The sequence below is a fragment of the Oreochromis aureus genome, linkage group 9, assembly GCF_013358895.1.
Source record: "Oreochromis aureus strain Israel breed Guangdong linkage group 9, ZZ_aureus, whole genome shotgun sequence".
NCBI classification, from domain to species: domain Eukaryota; kingdom Metazoa; phylum Chordata; class Actinopteri; order Cichliformes; family Cichlidae; genus Oreochromis; species Oreochromis aureus.
This window is the reverse complement of record NC_052950.1, coordinates 20,507,494-20,518,250: the sequence shown is the minus strand read 5'-3', so window position 1 is coordinate 20,518,250 and position 10,757 is coordinate 20,507,494. Positions and strand designations below refer to the sequence as shown.

Genomic DNA, 10,757 nt, shown 5'->3' with positions numbered 1-10,757 from the left:
TGTCATGGGTGGGCTGGAGCCTATCAGCTGTCATAGGGTGAAAGGCAGGGTACACCCTAGACAGGTCACCAGTCTGTCACATGGCTAACACAGAGACACGACAACCATTCACGCTCAGTTTCACACCCAGAGCCAATTTAGAGTCACCAATTAACCAGTGTACGTCTCTGGTGGGAAGTAGCCACAGAGAGCTCACGTGGACGCGAGGGAAACTCCACACTATTCTTCTCAGAGGCTCATCTGCCTCCATCTCACCCAAACCCCTGTGTCCTCTTCTGTCACACCAACCATCTGGATATAGTTGTGTTCTTCCACTGGTGCTTGTTATTGTTGGCCTCAACAGAATTCATATGAAAATCTTATTGATGAGCCAAATGCTTGATTTGGCACAGATTTTCTGCCGAATTCCCTTCATGGGGCAGTCCTCCTCGTTTATCCAAGATCGAGACCGGCACTTGGACTACACCGGCTGAGTGTATGTTAGCTGTTTTGCAGACCTAAAATAAAAAAGCTAATCTAACTCGCCATCTTAGCCGTGCCGTTCTCAATATTTCTGATTATTATACTACACCTCACAGAGCTGAAAGTTGTGCGTGTACAACATGTAAGCCTTTTCTTAATTAACTGATCAGATCAGTATTGGCAATTAGCGAAGATCTTCCTGCGATAATGTGGTTGGTAGTGATACAGAAGGATAAACACTTCAAGGACGTGTTTTGCTTTAAGCATTTAATTTCAAGAGTCCATAAAAAATGAACATTTCTCAGACGTTTTCCACTCACAGTCATCATGAGAACAATCTGTCAAGGACGCATCTTTTACAAAAACACCCACATGTTGCTGAATCCACTAAATACAAAGAGTCCTACAAAAAAAACACAACACTTTGAGAGGGGTTAATAAGGACTTTTGGCTTTGACGTGGAAGCGGAGGTAAAGAGTGGATGGAGTTATTGAGTTTTCATGTGGGAGTGAGCAAGAAACGTCAGTCCCTCCGTAATAAAGCTCACTCTTCTCTTTCATTCTCATTTTACTCTCCGCTTACCCCTCTCGCCTTGTCTCTGCTGAACGAAGGATTGGCTGAATAGTTTTGACCTTCGCTTATTCTCACACGCTGCACAGTATTAGCGCAGTAATTTTCATGCTTCTTATAAACAAGGCTCGATACTGTAATTCTACTTCCACTTGAACCCTTTCAAACACAAAATCACTCCCCCAAAAAACACGCTGCAAACAGTGGAAAAGTTCAAGAGAGTAATTTAAGTTCTGGACGCTCTCTGTACATCCACGCGTTAAATACAGCAACAGCTACTAAAATGTATCTCGAACAGAAGAGGACAAAACGTTGAAGTGAGGTCTGCAGCTGATAAACAGAGAGAGATGTGGTGCAACGGTGGGGCTGCTGGGCCCCTGATACAAAGCGAAGATGAACTAATGCCACATATGATTGATGGATGGCACTTCTGCCGACCACTATGTGTGTGTGTGTGTGTGTAAGCGTTTAAAAGAAGGCACCAAATCCACTGAACCACGGGAAGTGTCGAGGAGCTCTTTTCTTTTTGGATTCTGCCTCCTTTAGCCACAGTTTCTTCCTCTTGTTGTCTGTGTGTCCTTCAAATTAAAAGAAAAAGGGGGAAAAAAATCATTAGAATCATTGCATTTATTCTCAGTTTCACTTTTTAGCTTATTTAGACTTTATGAGTTGTAAATAATAGTTTTATTAATGTGAATAAATCACTTGCAGGACTCTTAAGAGTTTCACGAGCCATAACAGCTCTGGAGCACAGTAAGCCACCGTTCTTGTGGTGATTCAAGCAAAATGTGCAGAAAAACTTCAACTGCATCACATTTGGGAATGGACTGTAGAGTTCACGTCACTACACCCCTCCTGCTGATTGTTGATGATGCTTTTATAAGAGTTTTGAATGGATGTGTCTTTATTGGATAGAAGCAGCTGAGATTTTCTGTGTTTTGACTGAAGACAGCCGGGTTGGTGAGATGGTTGGACTTTTTTTATCGTGATCAATGTGTGCCTGTGTCTTTCATGAGGTATGAGGCTTTTTTGAGCTCATAACTTCAGTACTCTTAGAAAATGACTCAGATTTCACTGAGTAGTCCAATTACTGTGGAGAAATACACTAAGCAACACATTCATAATCTGAATCACAATGACGGGACATGAAGCGTTAAATCTTGCTTATACCGGTTTGTTGTCTTACTTCTGAACTGCCTTAACTGCATTAACTGCATAGAGTCAAACAGCCCTCTGAGCCATTTGAGTACAACTCATTTTAATGATGTGTTTAATGATGTGTGGTCATAAACTGATGGACATGGTCAGCAACAACACTAAGATAGGCTGTGGATTTAAATTAATTGCTAAAAAAAAATATATCCCACAAAGCATTATACCAACACCTCCAGCCTGAACCTTCAAAACAAGGCAGGATAAATCAGTGTTTCCATGTTGGTCACGTGGCACCAAGTGTGGTCTTCTGCTGCTGTAGCCCATCTGCTTATAACACACTGTACGTTCAGAGATGCTCCTCTGCAGACAACTAAGGTATGAGTTACTGTCACTTTCCTTACTGCTTGAAGCAGTCTGGCCATTCTCAGCTAACTAAATACCGCTCACTAGGCAGAGGTGGTTGTGTGGGAAAATCACATAAGCTGTTACTGAAATACTCAAACCAGCCTGTCTGGACTCAATAACCATGCCACGTTCAAAGTTACTTAAATCACCCTTCTTCCCCATTTTGACGCTTAGTTTGAACTTTATCAGCATTTGACTGTCTGCATACCTAAATGCAGTGAGCTGCTGCTACATTGGCTTTACAGAGATTTGTGCTGAACAGGTTTACTTGAAAGTGAAAGTAGAATAAAGTTTTTGTCTCCCTTGTATCCTTGGACAACAGTATCATGTCACACTTCTTAATCTTTGAATTCAGGTATTTTCAGTCCCACTGCTACAAGTGTAAAAAATAAAAACTGACAGGCAGCCGCACAGAGTGCCTTTACCAACAGTTGTGAAAGAATGGGTTGTTGTAATGAGCTTGTTAAAATCAAGCATAATACTGTGATCGGATGCCATTTCTGCAACAAGTCAGTTTGTTAAATTTCTTCCCACCTAGATATTTGATAATCAAGTGGCGCTATTGCAAAGTGGAAACATTTAGGAACCACACCCACAAAGCAGCAGATCACATAAAGTTACAGAGTGGGGTCTCTGAGTCCTGACGAGGATGGTGTGTAAAAGTCAGCAGTGCTCTGTGGACTCTTTAACATCAGTAAAAAAAACTGTGCGCAGGGAGCTTCATGAGCGAGCAGCTCCTCTAGGTGTAATGCATAATGTTTAAGTGGAAATTAAGAGAAATCTTGGATGGACCTATCAGCATTTTTCTCCATATTTAAATCGCCCTGGTTTTTGTTCAAATTAAAGCTGTTAATGACTTGGCAACTAAAAGCTGTCTTGGTAAAGGATTGATCACCTATCGGTAAATATATCAGAGGCTGCCTGTAGCAGTATGAAGTGTTCCTACTTGCAGTTAAAACTCTGAGCTTTAGTTTGCAGCAGCACTTAAAACCACTCCTCTCTCTGAGGACCCATATTTAAGTAGTTTGTGTCATTATCTCAGGGAGAGAATTAGGGCCTTTGTTTGTGTCGCAGCAGGAACTATGTACAGTGAAATTAAAAGTCCCCTCCTTAACTAACGAAGCCGCTATTATAAAGCATTCAGCGGCTGCGTGTTGCAGATAATTGCTCAGCTTTTGTGCATGACTTCCTGACCCCATGAAGGAAAACAGAGGGTGGACTCTGACCCCTGGTCGTTACTGCGAGCTAGAACAGAGCTGCCTAATGAACATCTCTGTCCTCTCTGTTTACATCTGCCAATCAAACACGCCACTCTTCGTCATCCTCCTTTGTGTGGCCATCAGACACAAAAGCAGACAATTAGCTGCGCTTATTAAGACTCTGCTCTTTAAAGGGGGTGGGGGGGCCTATGTGTGCTTGTAATTAATCAGCCCTACACAGGCGGGTGGGCGGACCTCTCGTTTGTCCCGGGCTGTGTTCCCCCTCTTCCTCTGGCGGGTTCTGGGCAGAGTTCCTCAGGTGACGCTGGTGCAGGCCCAGGCCAGGAAGCGTGTTCTGTCTGCGGCGGCGAAAGTCCTCCATGGGGTCCTCAGCTGAGACGTCTGTGGGTGTGAGCAGAGCAGAGTGGCAATGAATCACACCTAAGCTCCTCGCTGTCTGGATGGTTTGCCCGAGGTGTTTAAATCAACATTAAACCCCCCCCCCACCCACCCCCATGTAGCCTCTGAGAATTCCAGCATTCTGACATGAGATGTGAAGTGAGCTGAAAGGAAAACATATTACCTTCTCATGCTCTTGGCAGTGTGAATACAATCAGGCAGCGAGAGAGAGGGGCGGAAAAAAAAACTACATACACACATCTATTACACCAAGTTCAGTCCAAAAGGTATATTGATGTAACCAACAAGAAACAAGAAAGATGAGATAAAACGAGAGGTTCAAAGAGTCCCCAAGGCTACACGGACCCCTTTTTCTTTCACACCCCAACCATATATTTCATTCATATTTCATCTGCCTGACTTTATTGTGATTAGTCATGTAAATAAAATGAGATTTGGTTATTCTTTTCTCTAGGTAATTTACATTTATATTGAATTAGTGGCAGGCAGGGTATAGGAGAAGGGAGGGTGGGTTGGAAGGGGGGGACTTATTATGCTGGGAGATTACAGGCAGATCTCATCGCTATTGTGTTGTGTAATTAAGGCAGTGGAGAGGAGAAGAAAGGAGGCCAGATGCTCGCCGTGCTGAACCCGGTCCCATTTAGAGGAGGGTCTGCAGCAGCACCCCACCCCCCAAAAAATACAAAATAAAAATAGAAAATCCCCTGCACAGTGTGTAACAGTCCAGCATTAAACTCATCAGAGGCCTGTCAGCTTCGTTTGAGCCGCCGTCTACTGTATCTGCGCGAGCATAAACATCGCTTTAGGTCGATGGGATTTTTGGAGGGAGATCTTTAGATGCTTTCAGGTGGTGCTCAAGGGGGTTTTGAGGCAATCAAACATGACTGCTTGAGCTCAGGCCTTAACAGAGACAAAAAACCTTTGCTGGATTTCTATTCCCTCTGAATAGGGATCTTATCACTGCGGGTCATCCATTCTGACCCAAGCCCAATTTCTTTTTTGTCACAAATACTTTAAGGTTAAAATTGGCTGAATGTAGTTATTTGCTCTAAACTTTAGGCGCCCGTTTTAACCCCAGACTTGAATTTCTTCACTCTAGAGTTTACAAATCAGCTTTTTTAAAAACTGAACACACACACACACACACAAAAAGATGTAAACGAGCTGACCCCCGCATGGAGGCACCTGCTCGCAGCAGACCACCAGACAACAGGACAATTGGTGGCTTTATTCTCAAGGCTGCAGCTGGAAGGGAGGGGGTGTGCAGGCGGGGGGGGACTAATCCCAACCTGCATTTGTCTCACGATCCTATCAGGTGAGGTTAGACGGCTGGATTAAGCCAAAATGCATGCAACTTCAAGGTTGCCTGCTTCATCCCAGCCTCCTTTACTCCTGGGGATCAATATTTGCATCCATTAGAGGTCCAGTGATAAGATTCCTTCTGCTATCAAGTTCCATAATCCATCAGCAGTTAATTAATTTCAACAACAACAATATCAAAAAGCAGTGAAGATAATGAGATTTTTTATGTGTGTGTTCATAAAGGCAGCCTTTTATTTTCTGGATCAAGGACTTCATTTGAGTGAACACAGTTGAGTTCCTGGATGCTTTCATTTGCAGCTATTGTCTTGAGAGTGCCTGTCATTTGTCTGCAGGCTGAACAATGCTGTGTGTGTTTGTGTGTGTGTGTATAAAGCCTGCTTGAAGCACACCGTCTAGACTGAAATGCAGGAGCACAGGCGTAAACGCCCAGGTTAACACGCAAACGCACACAGACACAAAATCCATGTGTGACTGACAAAGGCAGCCTTACTTGCAGCAGGCTGGAGCTTTAGTTGTCAACTGTGGAAGCTTAAAATAAATCACTGTTCAGAAGGACGTTAACCCTACATGACAACTACAACCACAGACCAGATTATTTTCAACAGTCCACCTTCCCCAGGTTCAAGACATCTGGTGGCATGCTGATGCGACTCTGCTGCAGAGCACAGGGAGATACGGTCTTGTAGAGACACAGCCAAAGGGAAACTGGCAGCTTATCTTTGCCATCGTTCATAAAGTGACCAGTGGCTCCGGGCCGAGCTGAGGTTTCATGCTAAGCCGTCAAGCGGGCGAGGCGGAGAGAGGGGGGGGATTAAAACGGGATGCTGCTTTCAGCCAACAGGAAGCCATCTCTCATGACATGGGACAGGAAATCACAGTAACGTGTCATACTGGAATAGATGGATGGAGAGAAAGAGAGCTGCAGGACCTTGGTCTTCACACCTTAATCACTACAATGGCCTGTTACAGAAATAAAGAGCCTTTATTTTTACTACAAAAAAGTTTTGATATTCAAATTATGAACACAAATGGGCTTCTTCTGTGTTTTATTTTAATTTAATCTAAAAGACACATATGTCACTTGTTGCTCCATTTATTCCAATAAGGCTCCAGATTTTGTGAGCTTTTGCTCTCAGAGAAATCATGACGTCCTGCTGTCTATTGCTCACAAACAGCGTCACCTAGTGGCCACCTTCACATTGAAACGTGCGGTTTAAAAAAAAGCAGCAATTAATCTTCTTTAATAGGAAACATCATGAAGCTAATTTAATTTATATTCTTTATTTAATGCGGCATTTTCGCACAAATTCTACACATTGAGACCTATTTTTAATTTAAATAAAATAAGCAGCAGGGTAATTTACTGTATCTTTTATTGTTGTAATTTTAATGTTTGTCTGGAAAAGGTCTCTCTTGTAAATGAGACATTGCGTCTCAATGGGACAACCCGTATAAATAAAGGTTAAATAATTTTTTTTTTTAAATTCTCCTGAACATCAACACAAGTAGATAATTATTTTTTTAATGTTTTTTAATCATTCAAGGCGTCAAAATGGGTTTAATCCAAGCATATATTATTGATGAACACATTTTAGACTTGCACCAGGTAAAATTATTGCCAATAAACAAGAATAAATGAGATTAAAAATATCAAACAAACAAAATGACGCTTTTTATAGCGGAACCTGATTAAGATTTACCTCATTTTTAGCTTTTCCACGCTATCACAATAATCCTCTGATAACTGTCTGTGCATGTATTGATATACCACCAATACAGAGGGCTGATAGATCATTCGGCATACTTTATTACTTTAAATAGTGCCAATATAAAAAGAAATAGTCACTAAAGCAGCGGCAAAATTACACTTCCTGTTTCGAGCGCCGGTGTTCTGGGAACTGTAGTTAATCCAATAAATTAAAAAACCTGATTGTCCAGGAGAGGGAGCTATAGTACCACAGATACAATCCCTGCTCACGTAACACCTTTTTAGTCGCTTCCGCTCTTCTTTGAAAAAAAAGATTAGACTACCACAGGACATCGAGATCACATCAATGCGATCAAATATGGCGTCCAAATTTTCTTCTTGGTGCAGCCCAATAATCCTGAGCTACATTAGCAACAACAATCCCTAATGTATGCAGCACATTTACATATACAGAGATATGAGTGGGAAGACGAGAGCATACAGGGCTGCAGTGTCACCTAGCAACAGGACTGCGCACGCGCATCTGAAATCAGCGGTGGCGGAGGGGGGTGAAAGAGTCAAATAGGATGATAGGTGGTCTTCACAGCACTGAAATAGAAACGCAGGGACCAAATTGTGTGTTTTCGCGTCAACATTTCAGTTTTGAAGCCTCACCCTGCCCTTTGCTTCTTCTTTGCTTTCCCCACTCCTGATTGCTCTTTTGCAAAAATATGCAGCGGGGCTTGTGTAAATAAACTAGCCCCGAGCACATTCCTTAACACACACACGCACACTCTGTGCACAGTGACCTCAAAACAAACTGCAGTCATACACATAACCCAGTTTAACTGAGTCTATCATGTCAATTGTTTGTGCAAGCGCACACACACTCCTACCTTTAACACCACCAAACACAACTTGTGTGCTTGTAATCAAGGATTATCTCTGCTATTATTTGACACAGCTGTTTACCAAACTGATCAGCCCAGTTACTTCTACCTTGGATCAGATCAGGGCCACCATCAGCACTTTTACAATAGAACATAAAACTGCCATAAAGGGTGAGGCAGAGAAACGAAACAGAAGGGAGGGTGTTGCTTTAATTTCACCTAAAGGTAAAGCATACCTACCACACATAGGGGGGGAAAAAAGGAAAAAAAAAAATTCAGGGTGTGTTATCTTTGCTGTTTTCCTCATGATCTCTTGGTGAAATGATTAGGAGAGTTATTTTAGTGAAAAGCAAACAGCGCACGGTGTAGTGACCTGCACTGAAACTGAGGCATTAGTGGGTTACAAAATAAAGCGCAAGGTGAGCTCTGACTGAGAGTGAGTGTGCGAAAGAAGCAGCCGCTGCGGTTTCCTTTATTGCGGTTGTGTGAAGCAGCTTTTAAACCGTGATCGGGCGCAAGCAGAAGACTCGCACATCCAGGAAGAGTGAGGCAATATAGAAAGTCACTCAAGCAAAGAAAAAGCATCACACAGACACCAGGGTGACTGCAGCAGCACTTCCCTTCACATTGCACAAAGTTTATTGCCTAAATCTGAAGTTTTTATTTTGCTGTTCTTTGTACAAAGACCCTGCGTGTCTGGTAACAGTGCTGGGAATCGGCGATCATGCACAAACAAACCAAAAACACACCGTGTGTCCTTTCCCCCCCAAACACACAAACAAAAATGCAAAAGTGAGAAAAATGCACATTGTTACAATTAATTTATTAATGATCTGTTCATATTATTACACACGCGTGAACATGGTAATAGCAAACAGGTTAGCAAGGTGAAGTCCAAGTTAAAGACATTAGGGTGAGGTGGTTAAGCTTTCCTCATTCACTTGTTAAACTGGTCAAATGTAAAGAGCAAAAATGACATGCATAAGTCAAATGTACAGCATCTTGTGTTACCTTTTTCCCCCCTCCAACAACAAAGACAATATACACCCCGAAAGGAAAAAAAATATTTATATTTATATATACGTATAGTACGTATCCAGCTCTGTCGCAGAAGTTAAAGTACAATTCAATTTACTGTAGAAAACAAAAACATAATTCCCAGCAAGCTGGTCCCGCAAAAATAATGGAATAAATACAAATACTGTGGAAACGTCTCTTGCCTCCCCTCGCAGCTAAACTAAAATGAGAAAATTGTTCTTTGGGAAATGAGATGCAGGAGGACACAGAGAGGAGAGACCGACTGCCGGAGGTTTCCAGATGACAAAACTCTATGTTGAGGTGAGATAATTACTTGTTATCCAGTCTTAGGAGCTGCTCCTTACCATTAACAGTTAGAGATTTTAACTGACCGTCCTCTACCACTTCAACCCGCTCCTGGCCGTTCTCAACGATCCTGTCAGACGTAAAAAGAAAATAAATACATTAAAAATAAATAAATAAAAAGACCAAATACACTTTGGAAATCGAGAAGATGGGATAATGTCAGAAGTCTTATAAAGATTGCAGAGTTGAACATTTGGGTACCGTTTTGTGGTAATCCGTCTGCCGTTGACGAATTTGGTGGAGGTTGATACGGATTTAAAATTACCCATTCCTCCTCCTCCTCCCCCGCCGCCAAATGATGATGAAGAGAAGGAGGTGAATCCTCCCCCACCCATGTCTCCAAATGAGCTAAAACCTAACAGAAGACAAACATTACAGAAAAGAACTAAAATGGGGAAAATTTTCCTCATTTGTTCAATAATCCTCTCTGTGTACTCACCTGAATCAAATCCACCAAAGCTACCTCCAAATGCTGGAAAGCCCCCATAACCAAAGAACGATCCACCCATCCTTGCCCCCCTCTGGCGACTGCGACTGCCTCCAAAGAAATCATCAAAGGGATCATCAGCTGTGAAGGAAATCAGAGTAATTTGTGAGTAACACAGAACATCTTTCAGGAGCAGGGACAAAACTCCACGTTTAACCTGACATGTTATCACTTTCACCTCATTATGGTATACATGCTCGCTTAAATGGACACACCACTGCCAGACGGTCTGCTGTCACCCAGTCAGCACAGTCTCAAGAGCAGGAGACTTTACTCTAGGAGAGCTGGACGGGTCCATAGAAGGTCCTTAACCCATAAGCAGGACTATTACTGCTCCTTTGTGCAAGAAGGAGCAGGAGGAACAGGATAAGCATGGCCAGAGCTACAGAATGACCTCCAGCAGGCCACCAGCATGAATGTCTCAGGCCAAACAGAAACTTTATGGGGGCATTTTTTAAGCGGGGCCTGTGCTCACTTCCCCCACAGTAGAGCAAGATTGGCATGCAGAACAGAATACCAGAATTGGCAGCTACACCACTGATGCCCTCTGCTTTTCACAGATGAGAGCAGGTTCACCCTGAGCACATGTGACAGATGTGCAAGGGTCTGAAGAAGACGTGGACAATGTTATGCTGACCGTCTCATCATTCAGCATGACCGGTTTGATGGTAGGTCAGTGATGGTGTGGGGAGGCATATTTATGGTGGACGGTACCCTGACTGCCATCAGGTATTGGGAGAATTTTGGACCCCGTGTTGGTACAGTGGGTCCTGGGT

At 42.8% G+C, this 10,757-nt stretch overlaps 1 protein-coding gene across 2 annotated transcripts in view; it reads right to left on the bottom strand.

Annotated features, from left to right (window-relative positions):
* Positions 1 to 711: 711 nt before the first annotated feature.
* Positions 712 to 10,757, bottom strand: part of dnajb6b (DnaJ heat shock protein family (Hsp40) member B6b) — a 30,035-nt gene continuing 19,989 nt past the window's right edge. The window contains exons 6-10 of one of the 2 annotated variants that reach the window (XM_031732538.2): positions 9,934 to 10,062; positions 9,696 to 9,849; positions 9,494 to 9,564; positions 4,047 to 4,193; positions 712 to 1,610 (exon numbers count right to left, since the gene is read on the bottom strand). In XM_031732538.2, coding sequence (XP_031588398.2) covers positions 1,501 to 1,610; positions 4,047 to 4,193; positions 9,494 to 9,564; positions 9,696 to 9,849; positions 9,934 to 10,062 — 611 coding nt within the window. In that variant the 3' untranslated portion in view covers positions 712 to 1,500. Of the gene's footprint in view, positions 1,611 to 4,046; positions 4,194 to 8,915; positions 9,565 to 9,695; positions 9,850 to 9,933; positions 10,063 to 10,757 lie in introns of those variants that run through there. The other variant, XM_039617371.1, reaches the window with a different exon arrangement.